The 20,107-nt window shown below is 40.5% G+C and overlaps 1 protein-coding gene across 2 annotated transcripts in view; it reads left to right on the forward strand.

Moving 5' to 3' along the window:
• Positions 1-20,107, forward strand: part of KIZ (kizuna centrosomal protein) — a 155,721-nt gene that overhangs the window by 51,240 nt on the left and 84,374 nt on the right. For both annotated transcript variants that reach the window (XM_063443721.1, XM_063443723.1), the window contains exons 6-8: positions 620-754; positions 3,145-3,312; positions 4,632-4,764. In XM_063443721.1, coding sequence (XP_063299791.1) covers positions 620-754; positions 3,145-3,312; positions 4,632-4,764 — 436 coding nt within the window. The remainder of the gene's footprint in view (positions 1-619; positions 755-3,144; positions 3,313-4,631; positions 4,765-20,107) is intronic.

Raw genomic sequence — 20,107 nt, forward strand, 5'->3', positions numbered from 1 at the left:
TAAACAATTGCTGTTTCTGTCAATCAGACTGCCACTAGAGCAGTTTTCTCCTTCACATCCTTCAGTGTTTGAAGGAGTTCACATTTGATGTGATTGAGGATGTAACCTATGCTTATTATAGAGAATTATTAGATTTAGTATTTCTCTATGAGAAGCATTGGATAAGTGGATCAGGCGACTGTCGCATGCATCTTGTGCCCTCAGTACTTCTCTATGAGAAACATCGAAGTGGACCAAGATCCTCATGTGTGATGATTTCACTAGGTTTGGGCTGGGGTGCAAAGAGGAGTGTGTCTTGGCACTGGATTACAGGTAAGTAATCAGGCAGTGCATTGTTTAAAAATGACCAGCTGACACTCTTAGATAATGAGCTGGCCCTGCATGACTGGAACAGAAGGGGGAGGGAATGGTGCTCAGCGGACCTCCGGTAAGAACTCAAACCCTTTTTTTTAATTGGTTGCACACAACATTCTGTTTTTGAATGATCCTCTGCTTTATTACACAGATTACAGAGCTGCAGGAAGACACAAAATATGCAGCAAGCTATATGTAAAAGGCATTTTTGTTTTATGAGATGTAGTAATCTGTCAAATAACATTAAGCATTTTTGCTTTCTCAGGAATACCTTATCTGACAAAGGATTTCTACATTTGCTCCAGTCAATAGAAGAGATGGTTGTTAAGCTGGAGCCTGAATCTATTAATATATACCAAAATACTGATTTAAGTCAGTCAAAGAGGAATCATCTCATAAGGTAAGCATATCCCAACAGTCAATACCCAGTGTTGCATTCTTAAACAGGAATGTCTTATCTGGGTCCTCCAACATTTGTTTGACTACATTTCTTGCTATTTGTAATGATGGGAATTCTATTTAATAGACATCCTGATATGTAAGGGATGACCATATAGCCAAATAAAACAAATTATTTGGAATTCTTGAACTTCCCAAGGTAGATTAAATGGTCAGAAAAATAAGATAAAATATCCTGTTTTTATTCTTGAAAAAAAAGGGTGTAAGTCAAAATTATTCTCAACGAAGCTAAATGTACAATATTCATCAGTATCCTTGTTGCTACTCATTGAGGATGCTTTTAGCACTTTGTATAGATCCCCTATTATAGAAATGATCATCAGTCCTATATATTGGACATGTTAGTGGCCATCATGTGTTTGTTCACTGTTGCCACTAATTTGGTTCCTTTATGCCAGCATAGAATATCCTGCTTATGGAGCATTGGCAGATTCATACAGCCATGCAGTAGTTTATTGTGTGGGTTATTCCATATTGGAATATGATTCTTTTAGCTGTTTGTTGAGACCGCATATAACGTCATTGGTCCTATGAAGAAGCCATTAATTCCATTTTCAGACCCCAATCTTAGTTTTAACTTTGTTTTTTCAATGGTATGTCTGCAGGCTACGTCTAATGACCTCATTACGCTTACCTACATGAAGTTATCATTTACCCAGGAATAGGTACATTCAGCTTAATGTGCAGCAGTACGTGGAAATTAATTTATAATGGGTGGCAACAGTGTTGCTATTTCTTCATTTCCTGGGTACTTCATGGTGGGGCTAAAGTAATGGATGGGCTGTGTGGCGGACCGCTAAACACGCTTCCTAGTTATTGCCGGTATACCATAAGCATTTTCAACCCCTAGCAGCCTTAGCTTGGCTGGGGTCTCGCCGTCTCTTCCCACCATGGCCAGGGTCCTGGAACCAGCTCCCAGTGGTCAAAGCTCTCCTACAGAGAGTATAACTATATAGTGGTAATAATATAGCTGTTGTAGCATTCCCCCCCACACATTAGCCGAGACTCAATGCTGATAATATCTGTTTAATGCAGGCAAGCACTCACATTTTATACATACAGTAAACCCTGTGAGAGATAATTGAGTCAGGAACTGTACAAATTCCATTATCTCCAGGTACAGAAAAACACACAATGTTAAAACACCCTAAAAGTATCCCCAAAATCCATGGAAACCCCTCAAGAGTAACATTCCCGGATAGTCCTGATCTGAGTGACCACTATAACATATCCAAAAATCACTCCGGTCGGTCCAGTGGTTTAGATTTTACATGCAAGTCAACTTTTGACCGACTGCACATGTGGCTTCTGCCCAAAATAGTTCCATAAGAAAAGTGGTAGCAGTTGGTCAATTTCAAGAGTCTAAAACCGAACAAAGTACCGAACCGATCCTCTGGCTCCTAGGTAGCGATTGTTCGCCTAGTTCATGTGAACAATCCTACCGAATGGCACACTCCTGACATGTATATAAAAGAAGCAAGCATTCGTTAAAGTTCAGCAGTGTTCACGAGTTAGTGTCTGATTTCAGTTCCATGCACTAGATGACCAAACACCGCTGCCTGGTTAGTTTGGGAAACCAAACAAACCAAGTCTTTTAAAGGTCTGTTATATGTCCCATAGTCCTTGGGCAGAAGGCTAGCCAGCAGGCTCCTCCAGGAGCTTGTGGCAGAGGTATCTTTGCCACAGGCTGCTCCTACACTTTTTTTTTTTTTTTTAACCAGGGGGACAAACAAGAGGAATGATGATTCGCCGAATCCCATACTCCACAAAGCAGCTGACAGTACATTTTTCATTAAAATCTTCTAGGTTGTGAATTAACCTAAAGTTGGAATGAGGAACCCCAACCCAGCCAACTGTCTAATGACAGCACTATGGAATATGTTAATATTATATAAATAATAAGAAAACAAAATGCCCAGTATCGTTTTTTTATATGAAGCCAAGGTTTTCTAAAATGTTTTTAAAATGGGAGTGAATAAGGCTTATCACAGTCTGTTATCAAAAGTGTAAAGAATGAATGATCAAGTGGCCATTTAGGCAATGTTCATTATTTACTGAAACATGATTTTGATCTACAATTTAATGGAAGATTTTTTTTTATTTTTTTTTTACTTTGAAAGATCTCTATCAGATCAGTCTGTGCAAAGCATTCACCTTCCATAATACGGATTTCTCTGTACTCTTATGTAACATAAAAGACACACAGATGTCATTGTTCAGGGACCCTACATCTATTTTTCAATTAATTTCTGACAGCAAACTTTGTGCAATGGGAACTCTTTCCTAATTGTTTCTTTTCATAACATCATGGTACCTATTTTTTTGTTACAGTCTTTGTAACCAGTTGAAGACTCAGAATGTAGAAGACCTTGAGGCTTGCACTGCTCTTGTCCTCCTCGAACTTCAGAGGCTGTTGAAAATCACATTATATGGGTACTCCCCATCATGGGAAAATCCAAAAGAGTACAAAAGCAATTCAGATGAAGGAGAGAAACCAAGGTATCATAGTACCAAGGGCATGCTTCATTAGCATTTTTTTTATTCTCAATTATATTGTGTACGTATCTGTGACTATGTATATTGTTTAAGTATAAACATGTGACTATACGTCAATAGCCCTACAAAGCAATATGATGCATCTTTTCAGCGGCCAGCTGTACACTGATTTTTCATAAGTCAGCCTAAACGTCAACAGTTTGTAATATTATCTATATATATTGTATATTGCGTAGTGCAGATGATTTTTAATTATTGTTGAAGATAGATTTATGTTGTATAGCAATTATTTAGGTATTGTATTATAAATAATTTCTGCTATACAGGTTTTATTTACTTACTGATGTATAATGTTGGATTCTTATAATTATTTGACCCTCCCAAACCTAAAACCCCAACTTTAAGTCTGGAAATATAAGATATACTGTAGTTAGATGTCTAATAAAAGCATTTTTATTTCTCAAGCTGAAAACCTTAGAAATGTATTTTGTGTACTTATGGATTGTGAATACACAAATGTTTTACCCAAGTGGCCCTTTTAGATACACACTCACCTACCTGGTATTTTTGCTTCCCACAATGCTTAGTATGTTACTGGGTTGGTTGGCACAGTGGGACACTGCACTGTAGGAGCATGAGTGTACATACTCACCAACTGCTACACAATGTTTCTATTTTATAAAGTTACATTAAAGAAACACTGTAGGGACTATAACAACTTAATCTTATTGACGTTGTTATAGTGTCTTTAGTCCTTTAAGCTATGCCTCCAAGCCTTCTGGGAAGGAGAGAGGGGCCTGTTACTTCCCAGCTTCGTACCCAGGCATACTGTGACATCTTGCGTGCATGTAATGATTTCAATTGGTTATGAAATGTAAGTGATCACGTTGTAGGTCAAATGGCTGGTTGGTTAAATGGATACTCTAACGTTATAAATACATGTATTCCTCTTGCTGTTTTAGATTCAGCGCTCATCTGTAAAGCACAAAATAAATAAGGATTAACTCGCCTCTCCTTGAGTGGCATCCCTAATTGGCAGTTACTAGATATTCCAGCAGACAAATGTAAACATTGCCATTGACAACTGAAAAAACACGTGCTAAATGATTGGAGCACTTACAATAAGATATGTAATAACACAATCCATTACTTTATCACTTTAAGGCGATCCTCTTATTTTGCACTTGTTTCTTTAGTGATACTAGTTTGCCAAGATTTGGCTGAAAGGCAGAGTGGATATTCGACTAATTCCAACTCTTGAAAGAAGTAAGCAATGTTGTTTAATGTCTTATTCTCATTTAGCTTTCCTTTCTCCACTGCAGACCTGTCTCAAAACTAGTCCAAGATCGTCTGCTCGATCACATTGCTTTTTTGAATGATCACCAAATTTTCAGTAAAAGAGACCTCCCTAGAAGTTTATCGATAATTTTATCGTGGAATGATCAACTTCACCAGGTAATTGATTTCATTTTAATGTATTGAACGCTGTGTGTGTCTCTGTCTAAATGTGTGTCTGAAAAACTAATCTTGCCAGGAGAAAAAGTTCTATCTATTTATGCTGCTATTTTAATTATTGCCAATAAATTAACTGTAAGAAAGTCAATTTACACTCAGAGAGTGAACTGCCTTCAATATAAATAAATCCTTTTTTGTTATAATGTGACATTGTTTTCTTGCATTTTCCTGCATATTAAATATTAAGCCAATCATATAACAGTTCAGTCCAGATTCCATCTCTGCACACAATGCGAAGAAGGAGAAGAACAGAAACATTGTTTTGGTTTCTACTCTTCCACTAACTTTGTTCAATGGCAGGAAATGGAAACATTTATGAAGATCTTTGATGGGGGGAGCTAAAATGGAGTAGTGCATTCTAGACTAGACGGGTGGATTTCTAAATGTAACTTTATTTAAGACCTCACAAAAATACGGGATAGGTAACCTAATATTAAAAATCCTGAAAGTGACAGTTCCCCTTTAATATAACCGTACCCCTACAGCTATGCTCTCAAAATCATCCTATTGTTTCCCATCATCTTTACTTCAGACCTGCTGGTTCATTACCATTGGTTATTAAAGGGACACCGTAGGCACTGTATCTGCTTCATCTCATTACACTGGTTATAGTGTCTGGAGTCCCCTGGTACCTTCATTTCTTTCAGCATTCAACAGTTTTTAATGTTTTAATGCTGGACAAGATTCCCTGGCAGTCCAACCCCTCTGTGCTGCTTTGGCTAATAAGAAAGTATTAGCTTGAGCGGAAATGGGCAGCTGTGATTGGCTGAGAGTGTCAGCTGACCGCTTTTAGCCTGTCAGAGCTCCAACTGATGATATGAATGGGTATGACAACAAGGAAGTGTGTAATCTCTGCCTTAGCTACGCATACAGAAGGGGCCGGACTGTGGGTGGCCTGTGACTCTTATTTTGTGGCATACTGCACGAACATGGTGAAACACTGAATGGAGGGGCCCTCCAGGCACTATAACCAATTCAAAGAGAGGAAATGGTTACAGTGACTGCAATGTCCCTTTAAGCCTTCTCCTGTCCATCCATGTATATCACTCCTACTGTTAGCAAACTGCATTTTGTTGTCTGTTAGTCCTCTTCAAAACATTTTACAATATAAGTCTTGTGAGTTTTGCTTACTGCTCCTGCCCAGGATTACATTTACTTATTTCCTGTATTGTACAGCTGTATGATTTGTTTTTTTTTTTTTTGGTCTGAAAATTAAAATTAAATGTAGAATGCATTTAGCTTTCTCTTGGAAGTGAGTGCCTCTAACTTGTCTCTCTGTCAGTGACTGTTATAAGGTCTGCCTTAGCAGTCGGTATACAGTGAACATAGAGGGAGGGGTAAACAATGCATGGTTTTTCCTGGCTATACCAGCATTGACCTTGATTGTGATATAACGTGTTAATCTTTTTCCTCCTTCAATATAATGTTTACCCAGGCTTTGCCAGAACTGAACTGTCAGATGCTAATTATGATGTCAGATGCTAAATTTTTAAAGGAACACTCCAAGCACCTCGACCACTACAGAATGCTGTAGATGCTATGGTGAACTGAGCTCTCCCCAGTTTGAGTAGTCAAACCATTTGCACATGTTTTAACATGTAACTAGGGTCTGCTGGTCACTGGCCAATTCCTCCATTGAGAGCCAGAAGCTCCTACACGGAGCTCTTTTGAGTTAAGATGATCACTGATGAACTTACAACGCTGGTCTAGCTGCAGCAATGGAGGCGGCGACTGGCGCTTAATGAACCCTCGGTATGTTGTCAAACTAGTAGCAAACTGTTTGACTACTTACATTTGGTGGGGAGAGGGGCTTGCAGCAAGAGTACTTCAGCGTCTCATTCTAATTACTGCCCCAAAACAGATACATTCAGCTTTTTACCAGTTTGAGGTAACGAATATCCGCAAACTAATTTTTAAATTTTATTTTCAAGAACAGTTCAAATGGCAATTTTCGTACTCTGCTGATTTCCATTAGATAAACAACTCTCGTTAATTTTATTCAGAATCTGTGCTTTTTTAATATATTTTCATTGTATTCTTAGAACAAGTTTTAGAAAATTCACTGCAGATATAACTCTTCTGCAATGTATATGAGTAAGAAAGCTAAGTGAACGAATAATTAATACTTAAACACAAAAAGAATTCAGCGCTAGTAATCACAAAATTAGTCAAGGTAGGCAGCAACCCAAATGAAGGAAAACCCCTCGGATCCTTCAGTGGATAGATACAAAAAGATATGGAAGGGCTGCGCCAAATAAGGGTAGATAGTCCAGTAAAGTATTGCTAGGGTGCCAGTAGATGGTCTAGGATACTTGATAGAGTTCCTCTGTGGATGCGTCTAGTGTAGACCGTTCCGTATATGTAAATACAAGAGAGGTAGAGGCGACTAATGGTATAGTATGAAAGTTCAGGGTGTGATAGGTAACAAAATGTAGAGAACTCACATTCAAGAGAGCTATGGCCAGCTCTGGTGTGGATTGCGTACAGCGGTATAATCCCCGCTTATGGGATATGTAGGGAGGGGGTCTCCGTCAACACCGTCTGGTAGTCCAGAGCTCAGAAAAGAAAGACAGAAAGCGACAATAGTGCTCTCAATTTTGATGTGGTTCAATGTGCAGATAAGAAGAGGTAAAAAACTCACATTTGAGGGAGCTATGGCCAGCTCTGGTGTGGATAGCGTACAGTGATATAATCCCCGCTTATAGGATTTGTAGCGGCGATACGTCCGTCAGCACCGTCTGGTGATCCAAGGCTCCAATTGTCAGGGTACCTGAAGTCTCTACCTCCGAGAGAGGCAGAGACTTAGACGTCTATCCGTCCGGACGGGCTGTTTCCTCTGTTCCTCGCGGTCCTCCCGGTCACGTAAACGCCGGCCGCGAGGGAGTCACTTCCTTTTGTAGCAGGACGTCCGGAAACCGACGTCATGACGCCAGCCCGGAACGACCTGTCACTCAATCCTTTAGAGACTAATCAGATCTCGTCGGAGGCGTGTCTCTCCCTCCGAGCCAGGGTATTTAAACTTGCTTCTCCCATTTGCTCATTGCCCTGTCGTGGTTCTAGCCTGTCTAGTCACACAGTGCTCTGGTATTTTCTGTTATCCCTTTGGTTCCGACCCGGCTTGTTTGACTTACTCTGTTTACCTCCGTTATCCTTGACCCGGCTTGTTCCTCGCTTACCTGTCCTCTCGTTCCCTCGACCTCGGCTTGTCTCTGACCATTCTCTATACTCTCCGTACGTTAGTCCGGCCATTCTAAGGTCCGGTATACGTATCCTGTACCTGTTTGTACTCTGCGTGTTGGATCCCTGTCCCGATCCTGACACCAATATAGAAAAATAAAAAGCAGTAATAGTGCTCTCAATTGTGATAGGTTAAGAGAGTAGTAGAGGAAATAAAATAATACTCACAAAGATAGAGCAGAGGTACTGCTCTATGGATAGGCGCTGGTGGTATGATACCCACCTAGGATTTCTTGGAGTACTGGAACTTTAAAATTGCCAGTGGAAGTAAAAGTAACCAGGAAAGGTTAAAATGCCAGGAATAGGTAAAAAAAAGTTTAAAGTGCATAGAGAGTGCAATAAAAAGAGGATTGGTACAATAAAGTAGCCAAAAAACTTTTATTGATCTAAAATACACAATAAAATACAGAATTAATAACCATAAACGCGTTTCACCATAAGTGGCTTCTTCAGAATGGGATAAAAGTAGTAACCTGGCAGGGGTTGTTTAAATAGGGCTATGTTAATTTGAAAATGGCGCCAAAAATGTAATTGGCCAATCAGAGACAATTTTTAAAAACACTTTTAAAAATTAGGATTCAAAAGTATGGGAGTGATGTTATAAGGGTGATGAGTCCATTTAAATTATTTAAATGTAAAAACGAGGGTGAGAAAGTTGTTTTTAAAAACAAAACAACAACAACAAAAAAAGGTTGTTTTATAAAGTTCAGAAAAAAGAAAAAAGAAAAAGAAAAAAAGGTTTTAAAAAAAGTCTGCGTTAACACAGCTATCGAAAGATCTAGCTGCCATTACAAACCTTGGTTGGAAAGTGCCCCTCAAAGCCAATTCCTTCGTCTCAGAAGGAATTGCTCCCAAATAGAAGATTTTAATAAACAATCAAATTATCTAAAAGAAAAATTTATTGAGAAAAATTACTCACCAACCCGCCTCAACACCACTATAAATACCATCACCAAAAAAGATAGAGCAGACCTCCTAACTTACAATACCCAACCCACCACCAACCCCCATGCCCCTTCCTGTTATTTTCAATTTTAATAACAAAAGTGGCCATGTCAAAAAAATTATCAAAAAACATTGGCACCTCTTAAAAGAAGACGAAATACTTAAAAATATTATACCTGACAAACCTAATGTTGTCTTTAGAGGTGCCCCAAATCCATTTTAACCACCAATTTTACAAAAGAAACCAAACCTACTTTTAATTCTTTTATGCCTAATGCCAGTGGCTTTTATAAATGTAAAAGATGCATTGTATATAAAAACACAGACCCCTCCGTCCCTTCCAAAACCACCAGTTTTAAATCAAATATCACTAACAAAACCTATAAAATTAAAGATTTTATCAGTTGCGATACCAAAAATGTAATCTACTTTCTGGAGTGCCCTTGTGGTCTCCAGTATGTAGGCATGACCACAAGAAGTCTTAAAGTGAGACTGAGTGAACACTGTAGAAATATCAAAAAAGGCTACCTGAATCACTCAGTCTCCAAACACTTTTGTACACATAATAACGACATAAGACACCTAAAATGCATCGGCATAAAAAAATGTATAATACCATGGAGAGGTGGTAACATTAAGAATATATTAGGTAAAGCGGAGATGGAATGGGTTTTTAATCTAAAAACTCTTACCCCATCTGGTTTAAATGTTGATTTTGACCTGTTCAATTTTATTTAAATTCCTATATACAACCCTTATCTACATGCCTTTATTCTTTATGTTTGGACCTAACCAACCCTCATAATAATAATTTTTAATAATTTTTTCATCTATGCCTTTCCATTTATGTATCTTATATTCTGTGTTATCTTTTATTTAATTGTATTTTTATTTTAATTTTATTTTATCTATTATTTTCATTTAACATCTGTAATATATTATTACTCTGGGGTATAATGTAACCCCTATTTAAATCATTATGTTTGGGATTATATTACCCCCTTTTCATGCATACTCCATTTACATATATCTCTGTATCTCTGTACCTTTAAACCATCTCCTTATATGAGACATGTTTTTCCTTTTATTTTTTTTTTCTGAACTTTATAAAACAACCTTTTTTTTTTTTCCTGAACTTTATAAAACAACCTTTTTTTCTTTTTCTTTTTTTTTTTTTTCTGAACTTTATAAAACAACCTTTTGTTGTTGTTGTTGTTTTGTTTTTAAAAACAACTTTCTCACCCTCGTTTTTACATTTAAATAATTTAAATGGACTCATCACCCTTATAACATCACTCCCATACTTTTGAATCCTAATTTTTAAAAGTGTTTTTTAAAAATTGTCTCTGATTGGCCAATTACACTTTTGGCGCAATTTTCAAATTAACATAGCCCTATTTAAACAACCCCTGCCAGGTTACTACTTTTATCCCATTCTGAAGAAGCCACTTATGGTGAAACGCGTTTATGGTTATTAATTCTGTATTTTATTGTGTATTTTAGATCAATAAAAGTTTTTTGGCTACTTTATTGTACCAATCCTCTTTTTATTGCACTCTCTATGCACTTTAAACTTTTTTTTACCTATTCCTGGCATTTTAACCTTTCCTGGTTACTTTTACTTCCACTGGCAATTTTAAAGTTCCAGTACTCCAAGAAATCCTAGGTGGGGATCATACCACCAGCGCCTATCCATAGAGCAGTACCTCTGCTCTATCTTTGTGAGTATTATTTTATTTCCTCTACTACTCTCTTAACCTATCACAATTGAGAGCACTATTGCTGCTTTTTATTTTTCTATATTGGAGCCTTGGATCACCAGACGGTGCTGACGGACGTATCGCCGCTACAAATCCTATAAGCGGGGATTATACCGCTGTACGCTATCCACACCAGAGCTGGCCATAGCTCCCTCAAATGTGAGTTTTTTTACCTCTTCTTATCTGCACATTGAACCACATCAAAATTGAGAGCACTATTGTCGCTTTCTGTCTTTCTTTTCTGAGCTCTGGACTACCAGACGGTGTTGACGGAGACCCCCTCCCTACATATCCCATAAGCGGGGATTATACCGCTGTACGCAATCCACACCAGAGCTGGCCATAGCTCTCTTGAATGTGAGTTCTCTACATTTTGTTACCTATCACACCCTGAACTTTCATACTATACCATTAGTCGCCTCTACCTCTCTTGTATTTACATATACAGAACGGTCTACACTAGACGCATCCACAGAGGAACTCTATCAAGTATCCTAGACCATCTACTGGCACCCTAGCAATACTTTACTGGACTATCTACCCTTATTTGGCGCAGCCCTTCCATATCTTTTTGAATAATTAATACTTGCCTGACAAAAATAAAATATAAGCAAATATAAATGAAATAGGAACAAAAATAGAAAACAAATATATCAATGTGAAAATGTACGCTTACCTTGAATTGTCTGTTATGTTTGTAACCGAGGCAATGTTAAGATAAATGATTATAATATAATAAATAAAAAATCCCAAATGTGCTTTTACACATACGCTAAGCATGGTTACACTTCCATTTGTACTTCCTAGGTTTACATTGTTCTCTTAATAGCTTATTAAAGTGTTCTTCACTATGTAATAGAGTAGCCTTGGAGCCTTTTCCTCAGTAAGAGAGTGGCCTTGGAATAAGCCCTTCGGAGCAGAGCAAACTAACCTTGTATTAGTGTCATTGTGAGTTATATAGTAGCAATGGAATTTGTCTGGAAGGAGTAAGCATGTATGATTTGTGCCACTGTAGGAAATCCTTGTCATGGTAGCTTTGAAGAGTGTAAAGCAATTAGCTTAATTACGATAGGGATAAAAAAAAGTCTCCTACTAACCTTGAATGAAACACACGTGATTTGCGTAAAGTGGGTATTTGTGTCTTTCACAGAAATAGATTTTATTTATTTTTTTGTATTTTGTGATTTCCCTAATGTTTAATAAAAAAATAAAAAAATAATATATATATATATATATATATATATATATATATATATGAATAAAATCATTTTATATACCCAGAAATGAAAGATATTGTATTTGAGAGTTGTTACTATGTGTTTATTGTTCTGAAAATAAAAAATGATGCTATATTCAAAAGGGAAAAAAACCTTATAGCAACTGTATGAGGTCAAACATATAAGAGGCCTGTTTTGTAGTGCTGGAAATTTTATACAAACATTTTATTAGAAAACAGCGTGTTTTCCTTGGTAAACCTTTTGCTCTAATGGTGAAGCTTAGCTGTTCACCACATGACGAAGTGCAAGGATAGCTACCAAAAGGGAACTCTAGCATAAACTCACGCATCACTGATAATTTGTATATGAACTGTGTTCAATATTTGGTGTGTCTGAAACCCACATCCCCCTGTTTCTTATATCTAGCAGAAGACAAAAGAATTGTTAAGAAAATTATATTTTAATGTCTACACTTAAACTGATCAGCTACATCATTAAAACCAATGACAGTTGAAGTAAATATAGTTAAATTACCCCCTCTCATAATATTGTAAAGCGCTACGGAATCTGTTGGTTTTATATAAATGACAATAATAATAATAATAACATTGATTATATCGTTACAATGGCACCTATCAAGGGAGTGGGAAATATTTGGCAGCAAGTGAACAGTCAGTTCTTGAATTTTATGAGTTTGAAGCAGGAAAAATGGACAAGCGAAAAGATCTGAGTGACTTTGGCAAGGTCCAAGTAGCGATGACTAGATAACTGAGTCAAAGCATCACCAAAACGGCAGGTCTTGTGGGGTGATCCCAGTATGCAGTGGTTAGTACCCACCAAAAGTGGTGCAAGAAAAAAAAACTTGCGTCAGAAACATTGGCACCCAAGGGTCATTAATGCATGAAGGCTAGCCAGTCTGGTCTGATCACACAGAAGAGCTGAAATTGCTGAAAAACATTATGCTGGCCATAATAGAAAGATGTGAAAACACACAGTGCAGATCAGTTTGCTTCGTATGGGGCAGCGTAGCTGCAGACTGATCAGAATGCCCATGATGACCCCAGTCCACAAACAAAACGCCGTCAATGGAGATGTGAGTGTCAGAATTGGACCCTGGAGCAATGGAAAGAGATTGCCTGGACTAATGAATCACTTGTGTGTGTTTACCTAGGGAAGAGATGGCAGCAGGATGCACTATGGGAAGATGGCAAGTCAGTGCAGGCTGGATTATGCTCTGGGCAATGTCCTGCTGGGAAACCTTGGGTTCTGGAATTCATGTGTATGTTACTTTGACATGTACCACCTACCTAGTGATTGTTGCAGACTACGTACACACCTTCATGGCAGTGCTGTTCCTGGATGGCACTGGCCTCTTTCAGCAGGATAGTGCACCCTGCCACACTGCAAAAACTGTTCAGGATGACAAACGATTCAAGATGTTGCCTGGCCTCCTAATACCATTGATATTAATCCAATTGAGCATCGGTGGGATGTGCTGGAACAACAAAAATAATCCATGGAGGCCCCACCTTGCAACTTGTAGGACCTAAAGGATCTGCTGTTATAGATACCACAGGACATGTTCAGAAGTCTTATGAAGTCCATGCCTCGATGCATCAGAGCTGTTTTGGCAGCATGAGGAGTACTTACATGATATTAGACAGGCACATTTAATGTTGTAGCTGATCAGTGTACTTGTGGTTATGACAAATTTGTGTGTATTTACAGAATCATAAGCAAAAGGTGTAAACCACCGGTAAGCCTCAAGAATCAATTGTGGAATCTTTCTATTTTTCTTTCACAAGGGGATACAATCCCTTAGACCTCCTCTGACTAGTGTAATTTCTTTTTTTTATTTCTAATTGTAACATTGTAATTCATGATATTCTGCAAACATACACTTTTGTTATCTTTCAACATTAACCTTTTTTTTTTTCTTTCATTATTTTTTTATTGAGATAAATTTATAACTGTGACGAAACCAACCTCGCCACTGGGCCCTGGAGAAGCCTGTTTGCTAGCCTCCTACCTACTGACTATGGCCCCTGGGTTATTTGGGGCATATCATACTGTATATGGCTGCTACTGGCCATTTAAAATAATCTATGAACAGATTGGGACTTTTGGGACTACTGTCCCTTTAAGACTATGAAGCATATTCCAGTGTACTGCCTGTAATATTGTATATGTATTTATGTGTTAAGTTTAACCTGGGTGATTTGTATGCAGTATTCATCTGATTGTTCGGTAGAATCACTCCATTCATTATATTGAGTGAAACTACCGAACAACCAGACCACCCAGGAATGAGTGTGCCTCCAATTACCGTTTGCAACAATGTTGCAAACGGGTAATTGGCAATCTGTGCAGTGTGGTCTGTGTCCTCTGGGTGGCCGCCATTCGGGAAACGAACACGTGGCGGCGGCCATCTTAAACTACCGAACAGCGGTGTTTTGCCGTCGAGTGTCTGGAACTAAAATCGGACACTCAACTAGGCAAACACCGCTGAGACCTCCATACTTCCAGAAATTCGTATAGAAACTACCGAATGACCCGCCGTTCGGTAGAAAGAACCCCACAAACAAGGGAATTCATTCAAACCCTCTCCAGGCTCTATAACACAGGCAATTCGTCTGTTTTCATTCCCTTGTTTGTGACCGACCGCAGGGCCAAAATGCATGGAACTGTTTTCGGATACTTTACCCATGCGGTCGGTCAAATCTTTGGAACCCCATATCTCCCGAACCGTTTATCCGAATGAACTGATTTTTGGATATGTTGTCCCCCTGAATAAGGGCTATGCTGGATTTAAAGGTGTACCCCCTGTTTTTGGGGTACATCCAGAACTTGGTTAAAATGTGTACTGTATAATTGGGTTTACTGTTATCTGAGGGGAGGGGATGTGTGGGCTGAACCATGTATGTGATTGGTTATTTTATGCCTCCCCCTGGGTGTGGCCTGTAAGTGTACAAGTGTAATAAAAGCCAGGCTGGATGAGCCAGTCCAGAGTTCCTGTTTTACCCTCAAAGTGATGTGTCGTCTCGTTATTGGGGTGAATGATTCGTTGTATGCTGTTCCAGTTTGACTGCTAGGAGTGTAAACCTATCGTATGGTTTTTCCTATTCGGCTGTATACAGCATTCATATGCTAGAGAGGATTTCTATGCTTCTCAGAGTTGGTGGTTGTGGTGTCTGCTGCAGTGCTTAAGGTCCTCAGGAGCGCTAGGAGCATCCTTCAGCGGAGGTACCCAGTCGGGGTGCCAGGTGATCCGTTACAATAACATACAGAGCAAGCCTTGCAAGTACAGTCAAGCATTAAAAGAAAAATCACTTTCATTCACAGATCAGCATGTTGCAAGTCATAACACATATTTAAAAGGACACTATAGTCACCAGAACAACTACAGCTTAATGTAGTTGTTCTGGTGAGTATAATAGTTCCCGTCAGGCTTTTTTCATGCAAACACTGCCTTTTCAGAGAAAAGGCAGTGTTTACATTGCCTCTAGGGACACCTCCAAGGGGTCACTCCTTAGATGGCCACAGGAGGTGCTTCCTGGGTCAGTGCTGCCGAAAAAGCAGCCCTGACGTTCAGCGTCCCCACGCTCTGCATGGAGACGCTGAGTTTTCCTTATATAGATGCATTGATTCAATGCATCTCTATGTGGAGGTCCTGATTGGCCAAAATGGCATTTGGCCCCGCTTCCGTGCCAAGCATTGGATTGGCTAAAAATCATCCGTTTTGATCTCACAAAGTGGGTGGAGCCAGCGCAAGCGGACCTGCGCAGCACTGGAAATAAGGTGAGTTTTAAACTTTTATAGGGGAACTAAGGCAGGGCAAGCCACCTAAATGGTGGGTTAAACACTATAGGGTGTTTGTGTTCCTTTAATATAGTAATATAAATACCTATTTTGTATAATAGGGCTAGTGTATAGAGTCTAAAAACAATATCTTGAGTTGTCTCATAGCAATTATACAGATAAAACACAAATTGTCAATTCGCACTTGTCAAAATAGGTCAAAATTCTCTGAGTAAATCTGTGACAGTTGGAAAATTAAAAGGAGGTAAGTATTGATGGACCCCAAGGGGCAACTGGTCTAAAAGAAGCATCAAGGGGAACTAAACAGAAATATTGTTTGACATATTGCATATATATTGGGATGGGTTCTACAGGCCGTTAGCACTTGTCCATACCAGCCTTGACGTTTTTATTTATTTGTTAGTAGAGTATTAGATGAGATCTATGTGGTTACTTCCTACAACCCTTCCTATCTTGATGCTCTTAACATTCCCTTCAACTCGCTAGTGATTGGCCAGTGATGGGGATCTTTTGGAGTGACCTGCCATGCACTGTTAGCCTTAGCCGGCATCCTGTGAGCACACCTGACCAGTCCAGCCTTACACTTAAAGAAAAATCAACTTGGCATTGCCTTCTCAATTAGCAGACAGTGGCCTTTACTCTTCACATAGTCCAATGCTCTCTAAGGAATCACAGGGATAACCTAATCCTAATATGACAAAATGCAGGGGGCTTATAACCTATATCAAATATTTTTTAAATTACTTACAAGGAATATGTTTAAAAGTAACTGCTATACAGTAATAGACAACCGAAGAACATGACCAAAGCATATAAACCCAAGACAAACCCCATAGGAGATAGTAAGACGACCTAACTTCTCCCAGTATTACGATCACATGGACCGTGACTACACACCAATACTCATGGACACTACTTAAGCAATCCATTGAAACCCACAGTACACTTAGGTGCTCGGGGGAAGGCTCGAATCCTACCGACCTTCTTGACCCCCACCACCACCAAACCCGGCTCCGACACCTCACCCTTGACCTCTCACTCCCTCAACCAGTCAAGGGGACTAGCTCCGCTCTCCACACTCCTGGCTGGTCACTTGTAAGACCAGGAACTCCCCAATACCTTCCATACTCACACACTCCTGAATAATACTACCACCCACACCAGACACACCACCGCATCCCAACACCACATCACCCATCCCAATCCTCCCCACCCCAGCCACTGGTGAGGCTCGCCCGCCTGGTCCTCACACGCCTAGAACCTAGACCGTCAGACTCCCATCACGATCACAAAAAAGGGAGTAATAACAATGTCACCGCCACTAACATGTATCTCGATCAATTGCAAAGGACTTAATAACCCTCTCAAAAGGCACCAAACGATGCGCTGGGCAAGCAGAACCCACGCTCAAATTATTCTGCTACAGGAAACACATTTCCCACATAATAAGACATTCCCGCTGCTTAACCGGAACTTTAACAGATATTTTTTAGCAAATTCGCCGACGGGAAAGCAAAATGGGGTTGCGATCCTACTCCACAAAGCATGCCCTCTCACAGTCCATAAGACAATTGCTGACCCCCAGGGGAGATACCTCACGATCGCAGGAAATATGGGCCCCCAAAGATTCGCATTCACATCGCTTTATGCCCCCACAGTCCCATCAGCCTCCTTTTGGCAATCACTACAGGCACACTTAGCGCTTTTCTCCTCACACCACCACATCATAGGGGGAGACTGCAACGCCACACCTTCCCCGGTGATAGACAGGCACAGAAGGGGCACAAACCCTCAAAACTGTGGACGGATTTCACAATCCGACAAACTGCTCCAAAACTTCCTCACACGCACCCGCTTAGTCGATGCATGGAGAACCCAAAACCCAACCACCCGGGACTATACCTTCTACTCCCATCCTCACCGATCCCACTCACGTATAGATTTATTCCTGACATCCCCATCCACTCTACCTTTAATCACCAACACCTCGATTGGCTCAATCACATGGTCGGATCATGCCGAAATCTCACTTACACTGACCCCACCTCTAACCACCCGCCAGTGGTCATGGCGCTTGAACCCCAAACTACTCCACGACCCCATAATTAGAAACACCACGTCTCAAGCCATCACAGACTACTTCGCCCTAAATACGCACTCGGTTACCTCACCGGGCATCCTATGGGCAGCACATAAAACAGTGATTAGGGGCACCCTAATTAGTCAAGCCGCCCATCACAAAAAACAACGCTTAGCAAAACTAGAACAGAACCTTAAAGAACTTCGCCTCTTAGAAGCTGACTTCAAAACCCAACCTACCCCAGACCTAGAAACCAAAATACATCAACTCCAAATCGCGATAAAAGACTTCATGTCCACAGACACCACCAAAGCCCTCCAATGGACACGCCAACTCTTCTATGAAAAATCCAATAAAGCGGATACACTACTCGCCCACAAACTCAAACGTAGAACAGCCCACAAAAATATTACTAAACTCAAAGCTAAAGACGGGACACCACAAGAATCACCAGATAAAATCGCCACCATATTCCAGGAATACTTCACGGACCTATATGACCATAGCCCTCAGCACAGACGCGACCCCACCCTCCTGACCACTAAAATTAACAAATATCTAGACGCACTTACCCTACCCTCACTAACACCCGAAGGAGCTCAACGACTATCAACAGAAATCACAGCAGAAGAAATTGCAAACGCACTCAAATCCCTCAAACCTAACAAATGCCCAGGCCCAGACGGGTTCACAGGCCTTTACTATAAAACCTTTGCGACAACGCTCATCCCACAACTAAGTAAACTCTTCAACTCACTCATGCGTGGAGACCCTCTCCCCCCCGACATGCTACGAGCAAACATATGCCTTCTCCCAAAACCTGGTAAATCACACCTAGACCCAGGTCACTTCAGACCGATCTCCCTACTGAATGTCGATGTCAAACTATTCACAAAAGTAATGGCCGAAAGACTAAACCCCCTACTCCCCCTCCTTATCCACCCGGACCAAGTAGGATTTATCCCCCACAGACAAGCCAGCGATAACACCCGACGCACATTCGACCTCATCTGGTATGCCGACCACAATAGCCTCCCGACCCTCCTACTATCCCTTGACGCAGAAAAAGCCTTCGACAGACTACTCTGGCCCTTCCTTTTTGCGACACTACATAAATTCGGCTTTCCTACACCCTTCATTGACGCACTAGGATCCCTCTACTCATCACCCACAGCCACCCTCCTCCTTCACTCTACCACCCCCCCCACCTTTCCCATTAAGAATGGAACAAGACAAGGATGCCCATTATCCCCAATACTATTCGCCCTTTCGCTTGAACCCCTCCTCCAGACCCTCAGACACCACCAAGCCATTCAAGGACTCAACATCAGGGGGGAAACATACAAAATCGCTGCATATGCAGATGACGTTCTCCTCACAATCACGGACCCACTACAATCCCTCCCACCCCTATCGACCGAACTAACGAACTACGCTGAAGTCTCGGGCTACAAACTTAACCTGGAAAAAACGGAAGCCCTCCCGATCCAAATGGACGAAACTACACTACAAATACTCAAATCGCGACACCCTTTCACTTACCAACATACAACCATTAAATATCTGGGCATCACACTCCCAACAGACCTCGCACAAACCTATAACCTTAACTACTCGCCCCTGATAGATACCGCCTCACAAGACCTGGAAAAGTGGAATACCATGGCAATATCGTGGATAGGCAGAATGACGTCCATCAAAATGAACCTACTACCTCGGTTCTTATACCTGTTTCAAACGCTCCCGATCCCGATCAATACCCCAGACTTCAAACGACTACAAACCAAAATAGACAAATTTATATGGGCAGGTAAAAGAGCAAGGATAGCTCGCAAGACTCTATATATCCCGAACAAACAAGGAGGACTCGGACTCCCCAACCTCACCCAGTACTTCCAATCCACCCAAATATCGCAAACAATCCAAATCCATGCCAACCCGGGTAGTAAGAGATGGGTGGACTTGGAACACATCATATTTGGATCAGATTTTCCCTCCTTGCGAATATGGCTCCCAAAAGAAGCCAGACCACCGTTCCCCCCCACCTCCCCAGCGATACTAACCATGTTCAAAACGTGGGACAAAGTCACTGCGAAACACAAACTTATCTCAAACCCCTCCCCACTAATGCCCATCCTCAGGAACACAAACTTTGAACCAGGTATGTCCCCAAGGGACTTCTCCCATTTCGAGGACAATAACCTGACGCGCATCCACCACTTCTA

The sequence above is a fragment of the Pelobates fuscus genome, chromosome 2 (assembly GCF_036172605.1).
Source record: "Pelobates fuscus isolate aPelFus1 chromosome 2, aPelFus1.pri, whole genome shotgun sequence".
NCBI lineage: Eukaryota > Metazoa > Chordata > Amphibia > Anura > Pelobatidae > Pelobates > Pelobates fuscus.